This window comes from Nicotiana attenuata, unplaced genomic scaffold (assembly GCF_001879085.1).
Source record: "Nicotiana attenuata strain UT unplaced genomic scaffold, NIATTr2, whole genome shotgun sequence".
Classification (NCBI taxonomy): domain Eukaryota; kingdom Viridiplantae; phylum Streptophyta; class Magnoliopsida; order Solanales; family Solanaceae; genus Nicotiana; species Nicotiana attenuata.
This window is the reverse complement of record NW_017670375.1, coordinates 218,741-238,561: the sequence shown is the minus strand read 5'-3', so window position 1 is coordinate 238,561 and position 19,821 is coordinate 218,741. Positions and strand designations below refer to the sequence as shown.

The following is a 19,821-nucleotide window of genomic DNA, read 5'->3' as shown; positions in this document are numbered from 1 at the left end:
CTGGCTGGCCTCCACCTCTAGCGGCCAGAGCTCCACCTCTACCTCTACCTCTAGCACCTCTACCCCCACCTCTGGCTGGCTGGGCGGGCTGTGGAACACTCGGTGCCTGAACCATGGCACGGGAACCCGGATGCTGAGAGCTGCTCGATGCTCGAGGACAAAATCTAGCAATGTGACCTATATCACCACAAGTATAACAAGTCCTCGGCTGCTGAGACTGCTGACCCTGACGACCTGAATGGCCACCCCGAAAACTCTGGAGCGGAGGTGCACTGATAGGAGCTGGTGGTGCACTGTAGGACTGCTGATCAGAATACTGCATGTGAGAACCCCGGCCACCTGAGGCACCGTGAGAAACCTGAAGTGCCGACTGAAAAGGCCTAGGAGGGTGGCCTCTACCATATGAATCCATGCCTCCAGATGAGGCACCACAATCTGCCTGAATGACGAGGCCTCTTGTCAGACCCCTGACCACCTCCCTGTGACAAAACCATCTCAACTCTCCTGGCCACATTGGCCGCCTCCTGGAAAGAAATCTCACTCCCCGTCTCCTTAGCCATCTGAAGTCGAATAGGCTGGATAAGTCCCTCAATAAACGTCCTCACTCTCTCTCTCTCTCAATGGGAAGTATAAGTAGAGCATGACGGGCCAACTCGATAAACCTGGTCTCGTACTGAGTAACAGTCATGGAACCCTGCTGGAGACGCTCAAACTGCCTCCGATAGATCTCCCTCATTGAGATCGAGACCGACCAAAACGGAGACCAAATGAGATCGAGATCGATCAAGATCGGGACCGAATAAGATAGAGATTGAGGGAAGCATACTGGGTCGAATAATGGAAAGACGAAATATTCGCAATCGGGGAAGGATCACGGCGCAAATCTCGGCACGTAACAAGAAGAGGCCGATTAATTAGCCAATCATAGGATTTCTTATTGTATTTAGGATTGTACCAAGAATAGGACTCCCCTACTATATAAAGGGGGTCTGACCATTTGTAAAGATCATCATATTCACGTCATATAAAGCAATATATTCTCTTTCTCTTAAGCTCTCAATATTTCAATTACTGTGTCCATACTTTCCGGCGAAATATTTACTTGATTCAAGGGCAACCTAGCTCAAGGGTCAAAGCTATACACTTCATTTGGTTTGCTTTATTTATATTTGCAGTTTATTTCAGTGACAATTTATGTTTTATCTCAGTTTGTGCTAAGTAAATCACGTATCCTTAAAACCATAATATAAATTCAATTGTTATCTGTTTTTAGTATAAACAATTTTCAAGGAATTTGTGTGTTAGGAATTGTTAATTGTCACTTGAATCAACCCAAATAGGCCTTAAAAACTCACCTTTAATAAGTGTTGTAAGCCTAGGTTTGTATGTGTGAGTTTCTCCCAAAAGTCAAACAATATTCAATTTTCGGCTTCCGACGTTGAGCAGGACGTACATCGAGCAAGACCGAACGGAAAGGCGAGATATCCGTAACTGGTCGAAAGTCGTCGTGGAAATCTCGGAACATATCAAATTAAGGGCGGTTATTTAGTTAATCATGGGATTTACTTCCATAATTGGAATTGTACCATAGATAGGATTCCTCTAATATATAAAGAGGGTTCTAATCATTTGTAAGACACATTGTTCTCACGTATCAAAGCAATATAACACTTTCTCTTTAGTTTACACTCTCTTGTTCATCAGCTTGTCACATTTTCTACTATTCTTGCACCAACCAGGTCGAGGGCATCCGAGCTCGAGGGCTGAATTATGTTGTAACGCTGGTTTGCTTTATCTTATTGTCAAATTTCCATTACTAATCTTTACATTTATCAATTGGTATTAGGTGAAATCACGTGTCCTTTAAACCACATTATAAGTTTAATTGTTATCCAGTTTTTAGGGTAAACAGTTTGGCGCCTATCCTGGGGCTAAGGATAATTTGCCTGGTACAATTTTCGTGACACACACTATTTTTACGCTTGTTCTTTGAAGTGTCTTTGATTCCAGGACCAACATGTCAAACTCCAAAGTAGCACCCACACACACAGATAATGGCCTTGGTCTTCATGGCGAGAGCGAAAACAAGCCGCCCCAGGAAACGGAGTACCCCCAGTCAACCCCAATGGAGTTCCGGCCATGGACCCAATCGACGTCAGCTCCCATATTGCCACTACTGGGAATTTGGGCGTCGATCCTGACAATAGCATCCGCGAAGATGCTCGAATAGCCGATCAGAACGCACAGAGCGGTGAAGAAGGCGGGATTAGCCTTCGAATGATATTTGAAATGTTGCAGACTCAACAAGCTGCAATAACACAACTCCAAAATCAGAATCAAGCACCAAGGAGGATCGAGCCCGAACCCTCACTAGCAGTTGTTCACAGAGCCGAACCAGTTCCGGAGAGGCCGAAAGAGAACGAGTAGAGACTGACCCCGCCATTATGAAGATGCTCGAAGAACTCACAAAACGGATCGAATCGGGGGAGAAAAAGATTGAGGAAAATGACAAAAGGGTAGAAGCGTACAACTCCCGAGTTGATCAAATTCCGGAGGCACCACCGATATTGGAAGGACTAGATTCTAAACAGTTCGTGCAAAGACCCTTCCCCCTTAGTGCGGCTCCGAAGCCAATCCCCAAGAAGTTCCGTATGCCCGAGATTCCCAAGTATAACGGGAAGATCGATCTGAATGAACATGTCACCTCGTATACGTGCGCCATCAAAGGAAATTACTTGGAAGATGACGAAATTGAATCCGTACTACCGAAGAAGTTCGGGAAGACTCTATCAACGGTGCCTTAATATGGTATCATAACTAACCCCCTAATTCTATTGATTCGTTTGCTATGCTTGCAGATTCTTTGTAAAGGCACACACCGGAGCCATTAAAGTTGCAACGAGGAAGTCAGACCTTTTCAAGGTAAGGCAGAAAGATAACGAGATGCTCAGGGAATTCGTATCTTGGTGCCAAGCAGAGAGAATGGATTTGCCTCTGGTCACCGATGACTAGGTTGTTCAAGCTTTCACTCAAGGTCTCAATACTCGGAGTTCCATAGCTTCACGTCAGTTGAAGCAAAGTTTAATCGAGCACCCTGTTGTCACTTAGGCCGACGTACATAATCGATATCAGTCGAAGATTAGGGTCGAGGATGATCAACTGGACTCCTTCGGGGTCCGTTTATCCTAGCAGGCCCATGGATAGGATCAAAAGGGACATCGGTATAGAGCCGAGGTCGAATAGAGATCGATATCAACCGTACAACGGAGACCATAAAGCTAGCAGGTCTGGGCAAAGCTTCGCACGAAATGAGAGGAGAAATGATCGAGGTCAAAATTCACGGGGGGCTTGATGCTGAGGAAGATCACGTTAAATATCAAAAATCCGAATGAAGGTACGACCCCATTCCAATTCTTTCTACTTTTTCGACTAATACTTACAGGCTATCGACAAGGATCGGCACGAAGCTTTGGATCTTAAAGCACGTGTTGCACTCTTTTTCCCTTAGACCGGTTTTTGTCCCAAATGGGTTTTTCCGATGAGGTTTTTAACGAGGCAACCATTGTTCGTGCTAACTTAGAGCAATTCAACAGTATCTGAGGTTCCCTATAATAAGCCTCGAGTACTGGGGGGGATTACCCTTGAATGTCTACTTTGTTGCAAGGAAATTACTTCGTGACAGCGGGGTCTCTATAGGAAAATGTTGTAAGGGTCAAACGGTCAGATGAACCGTGCCATATAGATTACTCGAGCCTTAACATCAAACATGCACGCATGTATAATCATCTATTGAGAGGAGTGCTTTTTCTTGCCGATATCTCATGCCTTTAGAAAAATTTCCTACTTTATAATCTTGATCTATTGTGTAAACAGGCTTAAGGGCTGATCATGACGGAAGTTCGAACAACTAAACCTTCACTTGAGGATTGCCTTCCGAAAAACAAACGAAATCGAGCTACTAAAATCTCGAAACTATAAGACCTTAAAGGCGACCCTCGATTTTACAGGCCATAGCAACCCCACTCGGGGACTGACACTTCGGGCAAGCTTGAGGTGAAACGGAAAATAAACCCAAAGGGCAAGTTCCGAACAAAAGAGGCTACGGCCAAATTAACGCTAATCGGAGACATCCGAAATTCGTAACAAATACAAAGGCCTAATAGCAACTTCTACTTTGACTTCGAGCAAGTCCTCACTCGATCATAAAAGCCCAATGGCTATCTTAACCCGAGTTCAAGAAAACTTTCACTGGGGGACTATCTATAAAGCCTAAGGGCTAACTTTACTTCGAGTTCAAGAAAATCCACACTCGACTATAAAGCCTAAGGGCTAACTTTACTTCGAATTCGAGCAAGTCCTCACTCGATCATAAAATCCAAAGGGCTATCTTAACCCGAGTTCGAGAAAACGCTCACTCAGGGACTATCCATAAAGCCTAATGACTAACTTTACTTCGAGTTCGAGCAAGTCCATACGCGATCATAAAAGCCCAAGGGCTATCTTAATCCGAGTTTGAACAAACTCTCACTCGGGGACTATCTATAAAGCCTAAGGTCTAACGTTACTTTGAGTTCGAGAAAATCCTCGCTCGACTATAAAGCCTAAGGGTTAACTTCACTTCGAGTTCTAGCAAGTCCTCACTCGATCATAAAAAGCCCAAGGTCAATCTTAACCCGAGTTCGAGCAAACTCTCACTTGGGGACTATCAATAAAGCCTAAGGGATAACTTCACTTCAAGTTCGAGCAAATCCTCACTTGACTATAAAGCCTAAGGGCTAACTTCACTTCGAGTTCGAGCAAGTCCTCACTCGATCATAAAAGCCCAAGGGCTATTTTAACCCGAGTTTGAGCAAACTCTCACTCGGGTACTATCTATAAAGCCTAAGGGCTAACTTTACTTCGAGTTCGAGCAAATCCTCACTCGACTATATAGCCCACGGACTATCTTAACCCGAGTCCAAGCAAACTCTCACTAGGGGACTATCTATAAAGCCTAAGGGCTAACTTTACTTCGAGTTCGAGCAAATCCTCACTCGACTATACAGCTCACGGGCTATCTTAACCCGAGTTCAAGCAAACTCTCACTCGGGGACTATCCATAAAGCCTAGAGGCTAATTTTGCCTCAAGATCAAGCAAATCGACTGTTGAGCTAAGAGCTACTTAAAATTCATGTCTGAATGGTCATTCTTGGTCCGTTGATCAGAAACGTTCGAGGGCAGTATTTATTGTCGATCAATCTCAAAATAAAGGCAAACGGTTAAGGAAAGCGTGAAGCCTAAGTAGCACAATCCTTATCAATAGAAGTGTTTACATCCTCAGAATCTTCTCCACCGCCAGATTCACTAGAGTTTTCGGAATTTTCCTCGGGAAAGGCCAGCTTCGAAGCTTTTGTCTCCTTTGTCGCCTGCATCACGCCGATGGTATCATGATAAGTCCGGGTAAAGATCAAGAACTCAATTCGTTTCTTGTCATTACACTCCAAGAAACGCGGGAACTATCTGCATACGGTCGAAATCAAGTATGCCCGATTTTTCGGGCTCGAGGGGTAGCTTAAGCCCGAGTTCAGGCAAGGCCGAGTTCGAGCTCGATGAACCAAACTCGAGCTCGAAGATAGAGTGCAATGCCCAGGGATCTAAGTGCTAGAGGGACATTGGAGCCGAGCTCAGGCTCGAAGGCAGAATAAGAGGCTCGAAGACATAAGTGCTCGAGGAACATCAGAACCGAGTACGACCAACTCTGAGACAATGTCGTTATGAGTTTGTTACAGAAGGACAAGATCCCCGCCATGTCCCCAAGATCGTGGCGTAAATTTCGGAATGGATTTGTACGAAACCGTACTAGACGGTTAGATAATTGTATCAAGAATATTCCCTACTATAAATAGAGATATTTCTTAGTTAGGGTTCCCCTATTATATAAAGGGAACCTCAATCATTTGTAAGGGACACAATTACTGAGAAAAGAATATTCTCTCTACTTTTTGCCTACTGTTCATGAGTAATGTCCTTTAGCTCTACTGCTCTTGCTTTACCTTTCTTACTTTATTGCTCTTAGCCCGTCTCGAGTTCACCATCTCGAGGTCAGTACTGTCAAGTAATATTGGTTTGATTCACTTGTCTCTTTCACTTCTACTCATATTTTTTGATTATTAATTGGTATTGAACTAAATTACATATCTTTAAAACCACAAATCAAATTTAATTATTACTCGTATTTTCGAGGTAAACACAAATGATATAAATCTGGTCAAGGATCTGAATCCTTTTCTTCCTCTTCACTATTATTCTCTTTCAAATTGGGGTGTCAATTTGCATATAAAATTTTGTGACCGGTCCAATGGCTCCGTTGGGGGTGCCTTACATAGATAGGGTAATTGAACGAAACTAAGGGGTCGTTTGGTAGGGTGCATAAGAAAAATGCTGAATAGGGTGTATTAGTAATGCTGGTATTTATTATGCTTGCATTAGTTATGCTGGTATTAGTTATGCTGGCATATTTCTTATCCATTATATGGTTTGATGTATTAAAGCATTGCACAATTTCTAAAAGAATTGCTTGTTTACAACAATGCCCTCAAAACCAGTCCATCACTCTAACTTTTTAAAAGAAACATATGTTGAGAAATGTTTTTAATTGAAAAAGTTTAAAAAAAATTATTTGATTTGTCTACCTATATTTTAATATAGAACTAAATATTTATTTATAAAAAAATATATGCTAAGTATTTATTTATTTACTAGAGATAAAATTTTATTTCTCACTATATTTTAAACTTGCATTAATATAATAACTAGCATATTTTAATCAAGCATAAATTTTGAAGGACAATTTCGTCTTTAACTAAGCTAATGCATGCATTAAAACCCATTGCATTGCTAATACCATGGTTTTCTATGCATTAGTTATGCATAGTAAAATACCAAATAGGATGTATAACTAATACTTGCATAACCAATGCATAGGTTCAAAATGTCTACCAAACAAGGTATTATTAATACACAAAGCTAATACATGCATTATTTTATCTAATGCATCCTACCAAACGACCTCTAATAGCAGTAAGACACTGAATAAGACACTAGTCATTAATTTGTATGTCAGCTCTAGTACAAGGGTAAAGTAAAAAAAGAGGTGAATACAACATTACCATAAGGACGTGATAAAGCCATTGTCCTATTATTATCCTTCAACCAAAAATGTGCGTTCATTTGTTTGATTAGTGAATACAGTTACGATTCTGCTAACTCAAAACTCGGAATATAATGTCCACGCTAGTTACTTTTTAACCACACATCTACTTCTTATGGTTGATATTCTGCAAAATCACTATTGGAAATAAGTTTCAACCATTTGATAAGAAGCGGTTTACCTTTCATGGCAGGTTTAGTCTTTAGATTTGGATAGTTAAACCTAAAAGATTTACGTAAATAAGTTCCTCCATAATTTTAGCATAGCAATCTTCAGGGCAGAGCTAGCCCTTCAGTCACGTGGTTACGGGGTCACTGAGCCCTTGTTGTTACTGATACACTGTCTCTTTTCTTGTGCCGAGGATCTACCGAAAATAGCCTCTCTATTCCTCCGGAATAGGTGTTAGTCTGCATACACACTACCCTCCCCATACCCTACTTGTAGGATCTCACTAGGCTGATGTTGTTATATTTGTCTATTTAAAAATATATTGACTATGTACAAAATACTAATTTAAAACCAGTAACTTAAAATATCTAAAATCCCAAACTCATAAGCTTCAAATCCTATGAACCAAATTACCACCTATATTCACATAAAATTTTCTTTCCGATAAGTAACAATTACAAGAAACTTTGTTTAAAAGCTTATAAGTTAACTCGCCAGAAACATTTACGTAAGACTTAATTAAATAACAACAACGACGACCCAATACATTTCCAAAAGTGGGGTCTGGGGATGTACGTAGCCTTACCCTTAGCCTGGACAAGCAGAGAGGTTGTTTCCTATAGACCCTCGGCTAAAGATGTAGACTTAATTAAACGATTCATCAATAGTTGTATATTATTAATTTACATACTATCACTTACTAATATTTTAAGATTCATCCCAGCTACGGGATAACATGATAACTGACACATCTTGGTTGGATGTTTCATTCCCTGGAAGTGGATGGGAATTTAAACCTTTAACAACTTTGCTTCAAACTAAGAAAGACATAATAATAACAAACTGAAGTCAGAGCAAACGAGAAAAGAACAGCAATGTATATATGATCTCTTCCTCCTTAGCAACACAGTCCCACCATGCTAATTAATTTACAAACGGCCTACATTGTCATATTCATCACCATTGTTACTTAATTCTGTTCAGTGGAATTCTTTCACTTTGTCGTGCAACCCTTTCCACATGAGAAATCCTTTGTGGCATCGTCATTCCTCCGGAGACGATGATCTCTGCATTTTTACTTCAGTGTTAGAAACACTTGAAAACAGTTACATTAACAAACCCAAATTTCATTTACATCAATGTCTTGTTCAGATACTTTGATATCCCATGCAAGTATAATGCATGACAGGGCGGCCAAAGAGGCATATGCACATAGCTTTACCATAACTTTTACAAAGATATAAGTATGATTTACTAAACTAAAGATCATTAAATAAGATGCATGCTTTGACAAGTCACCAAGCTATTAGTACTAAACAAGGAGCAATCATTTTAAGGATGAGTTGTCAAAAGCTAGAAAACGTACCAATGCCTTCACGGATGGACAAATTTGGTCTTATTACGTCTTTGGCGTTAACCAGAAGTATATCACCAATATACAAATGGTTTGTAGGAACAAAAACACTACACAATTCTTCATCCCCTTCATCTGTCTGCAATCCAGAAAATAGTCGATGTTGAATATTGATATCAGCCAACAACATACCCAGTAAAATCCCACTAGTGCGGTCTGGGGAGAGTAGAGTGTAGGCAGACCTTATTCCTACCCCGAAAAGGGTAGAGAGGCTGTTTTCGGAAGACTCTCAGCTCAACAGGAGAGACAATAATATCATAAAAGAAACAAGAGAAAAGGCATGTAACAACAAAAGATGCCAGAAAGAAAATAACAACAACGAATAAGTGAAAGGACAATAACACAAAACTATGCAAAACAACAATGTGAACACAACATAGACCGCTAACAAACCTAAACAAAACTCTGTCAGACTACCCGGTACAAAGAGGGAAGAACTCTCGACTACCCTCTAGCCTACAACCCTAATGCTCGACCTCCACATGTTCCTATCAACCTAAACAAAATTCTTTTTGCTTGTTATAGTTTAGTAGTCGCTCTTTCTACTTCTCATCTCTACCCACTACGAGAGAGAGAGAGAGAGAAGAGAGAGAGAGAGAGCGCACTAGGGGATTATCATTGGAAAATGCCGGTTTCTCAGGTGTAAGAACATATGCACATCAAAAGGACATTCAGCACTTATCAAATAAAAAGGACATTCAGCATTTATGAGTCACTACAAGCTAGAAGGGAAAAGAATATAGCCCAGTAAAACCTTGCACGAAAATTAGATACCACATGGAAAATATGAACTTGACACTGAAATTAAGCTAAAGAGAAACTCAAATGACAGCTTTATCTAGTCTATTATAGCAGCAAACGAGAACAGGCATTTTAAAAATGATAAAGAAAATGGTTTTCCCTTACAGCACGTTATCTTAGGGGAAAAAATGATATCCAGAACAAGTACCTGAAGGGTAACTGATGATGTTATAAAACCAAAAGCATATTCACCCACACGAGGATGACGAATGATTGCCACCTCCTTAAAAGCAGTGGTATTTTGATCTGCAGATTATATGAGAATGAAAAGTCAATATCAAGAACAAAAACTAATAAGAAAACGCAGCAAAAGCAAAATACTCCATGAAGCAACCTCAACTCCCCAAATTAAGTATTTATAGTCTTCAAAGCACAATTTTGATATATTATCTGTCTCGGTGGTCCTGATTTCCATGCTTTTTGACACTTTGGTTTATTGAAATGAAAGTCTAGTACACCAAATGAAAGTTCAGTTCAGATTTCACGTTTTTTTACTTCACAGCTCCGAAATTCACTCTTCTGAAAGAGATTATCCTTTCATTTTCTTTCTTTTGTTATCTACCCTTTTGTGATGAAAGAAAGAGAGATATAATCTGTAAATTATAAAAAGGCATTGTTCCACAATCTATCCTGAATTAACTCCATTCTCCTCTTTTCCCCATTCTCTCTCAGACTGAAAGTTGCAAGAGATGGGTCCATAAGTGATTCGATACGTGCACCACTACTTGCCTAGTCCAGTATCAAAGAGAAGGCAAGTTTCATTTCCTCTTTGTCTTCTATCCACAAGAATAAAATTGTGTAGCTTACCTGGAGAAACTGCAGAACTGATCTGCTTTGAGGCTGAATATAAGTGTCTGACAAATGGCATTCGCTTAATAATCCATTCACCAATCCAGAAAACACTAGCACCCAGCCAAGACGAAACAAAAACTCCAACAAAGAACACAAAAACTAGAGATGTGACAAATCCTAGTCCTGCACCAACAACAAATGTCTCAAAGATCAGGAGATCTGGCCAATATACAATGGACAAAACAACATTTGATACAAGTGGGGAGGTGGGAACACATAAGCCAAATTCATTGAAACATGAGATTTATCAATCATGCACGACACATGGAAAGATACCACACAACATAATGGGGTATATCAAAAACCAGCGACCTCCATCACCTCCAAACGTGAAGTACTACAACTGATGAAATACTAGATATTTGATGAATGAACTGCTTCCTCACAAGTGATAGGCATTTACAACTCAAGGGAAGAGAAGTCTTTTTTAATAGGGAACAGACGTCATGTATTTATATATATATTGCTGATCTCAACATCACGGTTTCTAAGAGCAAAAACAATCCATGAAATAAGTCAGAATACTTTGGCAATTGATACCATGGTCTCCTCTATTGATAGGCAGGAACACTCTATAATTGCTAACCTAAGGTGTTTTTTAAGATGAAATAGTTGCTAACACCAGGTTATGTCGTGGGAACAGTTCTTTTAACTAACATGGTACTGAGGGGGAAAAGAAAGTAAGCACAACTAATCTGAGGATGCTCAATCCTTGTTCTTGTAGTTATGCTAGGTCAACCACGAGCATCTTAGTCATGTATTTATATACATTGCTGATCTCAACATCACGGTTTCTAAGAGCAAAAACAATCCATAAAATTGGTCAGAATACTTTGGCAATTGATACCATGGTCTCCTCTATTGATAGGCAGGAACCACTCTATAATTGCTAACCTAAGGTTTTTTTTAAGATGAAATAGTTGCTAACACCACATTATGTCGTGGGATCAGTTCTTTTAACTAACATGGTATTGAGGGGGAAAAGAAAGTAAGCACAACTAATCTGAGGATGCTCAATCCTTGTTCTTATAGTTATGCTAGGTCAACCAGCATCTTAGTCATGTATTTATATATATTGCTGATCTCAACATCACGGTTTCTAAGAGCAAAACCAATCCATAAAATTGGTCAGAATACTTTGGCAATTGATACCATGGTCTCCTCTATTGATAGGCAGGAACCACTCTATAATTGCTAACCTAAGGTGTCTTTTAAGATGAAATAGTTGCTAACACCACGTTATGTCGTGGGATCAGTTCTTTTAACTAACAAGGATTGAGGGGGAAAAGAAAGTAAGCACAACTAATCTGAGGATGCTCAATCCTTGTTCTTGTAGTTATGCTAGGTCAACCACGAGCATCTTAGTCTTATATAGCTGTATAGTTGGTTGTACGATGAAACCCAGCTCTACTAGTATGAAAACAAATAGTCGAAAATGACAAGCATCCTGATGATACCACCAAAAAAATATATAAACACCAAAGCTTTCCTTTCTCATATTGCTCACTGGCTCTTCACCTCAGTCCAGTAGCGAGAGTTCATAATATTCCTTTTGTTCCCCTTCTCTTTGATGCAAGGAGATAATAACTATGTGCATGCTAAAGAGATCCATGCAGCTGACACGTTCAAATAAAAAGAACAATTTGCCACATTATCTTGTGGAATCACAGGTATGCCCAATGATAAAGTATCTGAAAATGAAATACGAGGTGGATCTTGAATGTGTAGGAGTACAGAACAACTAAGTATCAAGAAGCTGGATAAACCACCCCAATGCAAAAAACTAACTGCAGCCATCAAATTTTTGGAAAGTGGAAACTGAAATTACCAAATATGTCAATGCCAAGTTGTTCATATAGTGGACTAAAGAAGCCATCAACAAACTGAATAAACCACCACGTCACAAAGAACGTAACTGCCACCGGAAAGAGAACTACACTGCAATTTTAAAGTTTAGAGTGATTAGCGTTTGGCAGAACCTATCAAATAGGTAAAGAAACAGATGCAAAAAGCAAATTACCATCCAGTCATAAACTTCTTAGATACCCAGCTCTGAAGAAAATAACAGCAAGCCTGAAAAGGGTGTATCAAAAACTATTTAGACATCCGCAAGTAAACTGCCAATAGGCATATGTATAGAGAGAAATGCTTAAATATGTCCTTCTCTTAAGATTCTCACTATATATACACAAGAAAGCACGATAAGTTCCAGACTGAAAATATATTGCAGTACAGGTAAGATGAACAAGTACCAATATCCCATTTAAGCAATCAATTCCTGTTTGACTTCAGTATATATTAGTATTCAATACACTTATAAAGGTACCGGTTTTCCAAATTGGTGGTTCAAATGTTGTAGATATATACTACCATTTGACCCCAAAATTAAAATATCAAGCATTAGCACCCACTTCCCATTTATACTACTACAACAACAACAAACCAATTTTATCCCACAAGTGGAGTCAGGGGAGGGTAATGTGTACGCAGACCTTACCTCTACCTTGTGAAGGTAGAGAGGTTATTTCTGATAAACTTCCGGCTCAAGGAACAGTGAAATGGAAGCAACCAACAATAACAACCACAAGAAAAAAACAAAGACAGAATGTGTAATAACAAAGATCTAGAAATCAGAAATCAAGAATAATACTAACACTACCGGTAAGAATGACACAACGTGTAATAACAAAGATCTAGGACCATTTCCCATTTAAACAATCTTCCTTTTTCCTGCTTTTGCCACCATGTGTTCAAACTCAAAAATTTGCAACATCAATAGCACTTCCTATAGAAAAGACGAATACCCATTCCCCTTTCTTCTTTGGGGGGGTATTCACCATTTTTTCTATGACAGTAATGTCCTACCCAGCTTGTGCCCACCTCCATTATTCCACAAGGTGCCTGCTACCTCCCACCAACACACGGGACACCGAGTAACTCTGCCTACTAAGGTTTAGGCAAATGGGAAAAAATCAACTCGGTGTTTTATGCTCTCCTAGGATTTGTTGCATTTTCCCCTTTTTATTATCTCAGTTGCATTTATAAGCAAGAGTAAATTTCCTCAAAAAACAAGAGCAGCCAAAAGAAAAAAAAAAAGAAAAAAAGACAGACAGCATTTGATAATTCAAAACAAAATCAGACCTTGCGGGTAGAAGAATTAGGGGAAGAGGGAGGTGATTTGATGGGGTCTTCAGGATCTTCAGTGGCTTGACTCAGTGGTACTGAAGTTGGGTCTTTCTCTTCCGCCATTTTTCTCTCTTTCTAGTTCTAGATAGATCTCAGGAGGAAGAAATGGAGATGACTTGCCAGCTGAGATTGATTAGTTTGGAAAGTTTGGGGGTTTAAGAGAGAAGAAGAGACTTGTGAATTGTGTGATATATGAGCTGTGACCTTTTTCATTTTGTAAACTTAGAACTGAAGGGAAAAAAACTACGTAAAAGGATATCTCTATTCAAATATTTCAATTTAAATATCCCTGCCCTAGTGGTTAACAAAATGGGAAAAATTAATATCACGTTCACATCTCAACGTATATACTATTAGATAATTATTGATGGACAAAATTACCTAATAGTATCTTACTAGTTAAGATATCTATAAGCTTGGCTCGGTATATCAAAGGTATTTTAACCCGTTTGGTCATAGATTTTTCTCAAATTTTTTCCAAATTTTTTTTTTGCAAGTACCTGATTGTTATAGATTTATCCATATTTTGGCAAATTTGGCCCAAAATATTACCGTTTGGTTTTTTAAAAAAAATTAAAAATTGCTTTAGACTTTTTTATTTTATAAAAAAAAAAACCACTTTCTGTTATTATGATCCAACTAATCCATATCTATCCACTTTTTCCTAAACTCACGCAGCTTTGCCCTTCTATATAAACAGAAGAAAACCTTCGCCAAAGTTGTTGAGTCAATCTGTGGCAATCCACCGCAAAGACAAAATTTGAAGGTAATTTGCTAAATCTACTAATGTTTGTATAAATTTTCTTCGGATTTGGTTCGTTCATTTTGTATGAATTTATTTCAGATTTGTTTCGCTTGTTTTGATGAACTTTCTTCAGAGTTGTTGGGTATTTTTGATAGTTTTTAAATTTATGGGTATAGGTCACATTTCATGTTTTTTTTAAAAAAAAAAGTGAAATATGTTTTGAAAAATTATGTCCAAATAGATTTTCATCTTCAAACCGAACTTCACCCAAATCAAATTTTTTAAAACAAATTTGAAAATTTATGGCCAAACGCTAGTTAAGAGTTTTAGTGGTTTTCAACATGCAATTTCTATAAGAATAAGTATAATGTTTAGAGAGTTTAAAATTATAAAATGTATCAATTTCTTCGGAACAAATTTTTACTCCCTCCGGTCCATTTTAATTGATTCTTTGGATGTTTTCATATATATTAAAGAATTTACATTTTAGCATTAATAACAAAGAAATTGAACATATTAATCTTAATTTGTTCATTGGATATATAACAAATACTTTTAAGTTATTTACTCCAAGGACGACTTTGAGAAAAAAAAAGTTCTTCTTGACATCGAAAAAAATTAAATATTGTGAACCATAAAAAAAGTCAAAATCAGTTAAAGTGGAAGGGAGGGAGTAAAAAAGAATTATGTAAAATTCAACGAAGAAAATAAAGTATAGTTGGGAATTTGGGACAGGGGCGGGGTAATGGGGATTGGCAAGTGATGCACTTGAGTTTGAGTGTCAAGTGTGCTTTACTTGAATTCAAAGTGATAGATTAACTTAACCTTTCTTTTACGTAGCTTGTGAGGGTCATGGTGCACGGGAAACAATTATTTTAAAATACGTTATTTTCATTAAACAAATGTAAATAAATGATATATGATTTTGTTTATATACTTTTATTATTTAATTATAATTACTCCCTCCGTTCACTTTTACTTGTCCACTATGGACTTCGCATTCCCCTTAAGAAATAATAAATGAAGCGCATAATTTACTATGATACTCATATTAATTGATGCATATTTTTATGCACTTGAGAAAATGATTTGAAATGAGTAATTAATACTATGGGTATAACATGAAAAAAGAAATTGTCTTCTCTTGATGTGCTAAAAGTGACAAGTAAAAGCGAAAATCTTTTTCCAGAATACTGAACAAATTATTTATCACTAAATTATGTATTTCGATCTTAATTTATCACTAAATTATACTAACAAATTAGTATATGAAATGTAAATTATTGAATACAAGAAAATTTTATTTGAGATAACACGTGAATGTGGCGGGCGGCCAAGGCAAGGGAACATGAGACACCTTACACCTTGAATGATTCTTTTAATGGTTGAAGGAAGATATATTATTAAATATTTGAATGATTTCTACGATTTTAATCTCCTCTGGAATTCTCACAAATCTTCACACATAAAATAAGTTATCTATACTTGAAACATGAAAACGTTTTCCTGTACAATTCAGACTACAAATCCTATTTAAATATGAATTAAATAAACTACAACAAATATCAAATCTTAAACAATTAAGGTTTTCTACTACAATTTTGACTTAGTTTTTCAACATTCTCCCGTAAACCAAAATTGTATCCGTCTAGCTTTTTGTTGTGTGTAGGGGCAATTCTTCCAATTTCTACTTTTGTTGAAGCATTTGTCTCCAATTCCATTTAATGTACTTTGTCATCAACAACTAATTTTATTGAAGCACGTGTCTTTAACACATGTTGATGCACTTTGTCACCAATACTAAATTTAGTTGAAGCACCTGTCTTCAAGTCTTGTTAATGCACTTTGTCACCAACAATTACTTTTATTGATGCACTTGTCTTCAATTCCCGTTGATACACTTTGTCATCAACATCCAATTTTATTGATTCACATGTAAATAACTTCTAATTGTTTTTCTTTTTAAACACATCTTTCTCCAACTTTTAGGGAAGAGTTTCTTCCTCTTATGTCATGTCGCCTAGCATATAATCAATGTATTATAATATTTTCTTCAATTATTCTCAGCATAATTATTTTCCATACATATATCATTGGCCCGGCGCTCGCAAATATACTGAATAGCCAGACGGCGACACACATTCGCTAGCACCGCTCGCTGGCAACGAAAACTACTTATTTCGTTCCCAATATCATAAAAGCTCTAATACCAATATGAAGAATTTTTTATTATTAAATCTGCGAATGATCTCTATAATTTTTTATTTCTCCTCCATAATTCTCACAAAATCCTTCACACACAAATTAAGCTACCAATACCCCTATTTATAGTATGATAGGTTATGTTATCTCGTGTTTTGATGATCTACCAAACATTCTCAAGGGACCAGTTGTGGTCAGTTCCTCTGGCATTGATAAGATATGTTACTTCGTGTTTTGATTACTTGCCAAACGTTCCAGAGGAACCACATATGGACCAGATGCGATCAATTCATTTGGCCGTCGTACAATCAACTCCAAGTTGTAAAAGTTGCTTTACTATACGACTGGTAGCAGTGCAATGACACAACCGCTACTTGCTAAAAGGCCAATCTAAAATATGCAATGTCCTTATCTCTCCTCACATGCTCTCTCATATATAAATAATATGTTACAAGGTTTGAGCTAACACTTGAAAATCTAAAAATCATATTCTCTCAAGTATCAGCTACCACTGCTCTCAAGGTTCTCTCAAGAACAAAGCTGCTACAAACTCAAGGACCAGATCCCAAAACTGAAGATGTCTTAAGTCTTTAGGTTTGTCGAGTCTTTGTCATTTGATTATTTATTTGTAATCCTACAATACTTTCGAGAAGTGTCATCATAGGACATATTTCAACCTTCGTTGTTTTATTTTTTTATTAGAGTTAGTCAAGATTTGTTGCTTTGTAATAGAGTTTCTGGAAAGGGCTACAATAGAATTATTATAAGGGATGAGAGATTAAGGGCTCGTTTGGTACGAGGGATAAGGAATAATTAATCCTGGGACTAAATATAAGAAATGTTTTTCCATATTTGGTTGGTAGAAAATTGCGGTATAATTAATCCGGATTTAGTTATCTCGGGATTGTAGTATTTTTTATCCCTAAGAAAAGGTGGAGTAACTAATCCTGGGATAACTTCCGTCCAACCAAACGACCCCTAAGAGGTTAATTTTGAGGTTGTAATCTGAAGTAACTCGGTTTAGTGAAGTTAGAAATCCTTGAGCAAAGAGTTTTTCACTTAAACATCCTGTGTATTTACTTTTTGTCTTTAACCTGTGGTAATAGATAGAGAATCTAGTTATCTATACAGTGTGATTGACTCTTAATTTCTATCATAATAGTACGAAACCTATTCTACTAGAAACATGAAAACTTACTCCTATATAATTATGACCACAAATCCTATTTAGACGTGAATTAAATAAATTAGTAAATATAAAGGGTGTGTTTGGTATGAAGGAGATGAAAAATATTTTCATGAAAAATGAGCGGTTTTATCACTTATTTTTCCTTGTTTGGCTGGTGATGACAAACTTTTTCCGAAAAATATTTTCTAGTATTTGATTAGAGAGTAGAAAATATTTTTTTATGGTACTCTCCTCACTCCTTACCCCCCCCCCCCCTCCTTCCCCCAAGTCCACATATTTTCTTGCTCCTTCCCTCCCTCCCCCACCCCCACCCTCCACATGAAAAGAAAATACTCATTTGTTGAAATGAAAAGAAAATCTATCTATTACATAAAAAGAAAGTACTATTAATAATATTTTTATCTAGGGTGAGTGGGGTGGGGTAGGGTGTGCGGGGGTGGGGTCAGTAGGTGGGGGTTGTGGGGGTGGGTTGGGATGGAGAATATGGTGGGAAAGTTGAAAAAGAGTTTTGGAAAATGAGTTCATGAGGAAAATGTTTTCCAAAATATTTAAGCCAACCAAATATGAAAAAATTTTAAAATATTTTCCGAAATATGTTTTCCTTCCTACCAGACACACGCCAAATCCTGGATAATTAAGCTTTCCTACTACAATTGCGAATTATTTTTCCAACAATGATGCACCTCTATTGAAGAACTGTTAATTAATTCTTTAAGTTTTAAAGCCTTTTTTTCTTTTAGACTCTCCATGTCTCTAGTGATCTCGCTCAACTATGCCTTATAAAAAGGACTCTGCGGACGTTGCAAATATAACCCGAGTATTACGCCCAGGGTCGAATCCATAGAGAGTTAACCTATCAACCACTATCTTCAGACCCACTAATTCTTCAGAACCAGCTTCCCAAATATTCAAATCTCAGTTGAGTGTTCTTTAACAACTAGCTTGCAAGTAACTAAATAGTTGTAAACTAAACTAATAAGGTTGTAAACAATTATGAGACAAATGCTAAGGCAATGATTTCCCCTATTGATGGAATCCCTTCTGTTTATGCTCATACAAGTTTACCAACACATCTCTATCAATCATGAACGCTAATCTTACCGTAAATCTCTCCCGAGTAATCACAGTAATTTACTATTGCACTCTCCCGAGATACACTAGCTTACTTTATTTAGCACGATTCACTTTAGATTACACCCAAGGCTTCGTTATCCCTAATCCCGCCTTTAAACCCGCAATTATAGATTCCTCTAATAATCTAGGAGTGGTGTTGTTCAACAATACCCTAAATATGCACTCTTTTCCAAGTTATGCACACTAAATAGGCACAGCTAATTGAGGATCCTGTCAATTAACTACAACAGACACGAAGTTGAACAAATAGAGATTAAACTAGCAATTTGTATTCACATAAACAAGAAGTTCATCACCCAATAGGTTCCATCAAAACCTTAGACAAGGAATTTAGCTACTCATGGCTATGGGAAAATAAACTAAGCTTGGATTCATCATAAAATCAAAAGAAAAGAAGAAAGATGTTTAGAGTATATTCTCACAATGTTTTCCTTGCTAAGAAACCTAAAAAATCAATACATGCCTCTCTTGGGCGAAGTCTAATGTTTTAAATAGGGTTTAGGTCTAAAAATCCCGTAATTGATACTTTGGTCCCTGAAGTTTCTGCGCCTACCGCGGTTCTGCCGTGGTCGCGGTAGAACCGCGGCCAAACACCCTCGCGGAATCTCTGAACTTCTGCAGCTGCTTCCTACCGCGGTTCTGCCGCAGTCGCGGTGGAACCGCGATGGATCCAGTTCTCTGAATCTTCGGCCTGTTTTTGCACGGGTCACTTAGGAAATTTCACAGTTGGCCTCTTTTTCATCACTTTTGACTCCAAAACTGCTCCTTAGCCTTCTTTATACATATTTCACCTACAATTCATGAAAAGCACTAATAAGAGCATTTTGTTATCACTTTTAGCATTAAAACTACACAAGAAGGTGATTATTTAAGGTGTGATTATAGTCAAATTCACCTATTATCAACACCCCACACTTAAATCTTTGCTCGTCCTCGAGCAA

The 19,821-nt window shown here is 37.8% G+C and overlaps 1 protein-coding gene across 1 annotated transcript; it reads right to left on the bottom strand.

Moving 5' to 3' along the window:
- Positions 1–8,006: 8,006 nt before the first annotated feature.
- On the bottom strand, positions 8,007–13,838 carry LOC109238568 (protein LIKE COV 2-like). Its single transcript, XM_019405049.1, has 7 exons — positions 13,566–13,838; positions 12,445–12,497; positions 12,253–12,362; positions 10,380–10,547; positions 9,721–9,818; positions 8,724–8,850; positions 8,007–8,424 (listed from the first exon to the last, which is right to left on the bottom strand). The coding sequence occupies exons 1-7, from the start codon at positions 13,671–13,673 to the stop codon at positions 8,324–8,326; spliced, it is 765 nt and encodes a 254-aa protein (XP_019260594.1). The 5' UTR covers positions 13,674–13,838; the 3' UTR covers positions 8,007–8,323.
- Between the last annotated feature and the right edge of the window lie 5,983 nt (positions 13,839–19,821).

Bases quoted from the DNA above. Each gene is read 5' to 3' on its own strand.
- LOC109238568 (XM_019405049.1), bottom strand. From the start codon at position 13,673: ATGGCGGAAGAGAAAGACCCAACTTCAGTACCACTGAGTCAAGCCACT. The intron at 12,363-12,444 runs GTAATTTGCTTT...TTAAAATTGCAG, and splicing joins AAGAAGTTTATGACTGGATG to TGTAGTTCTCTTTCCGGTGG. The intron at 10,548-12,252 runs GTAATTTCAGTT...TTGTTGGTGCAG, and splicing joins ACTTGGCATTGACATATTTG to GACTAGGATTTGTCACATCT.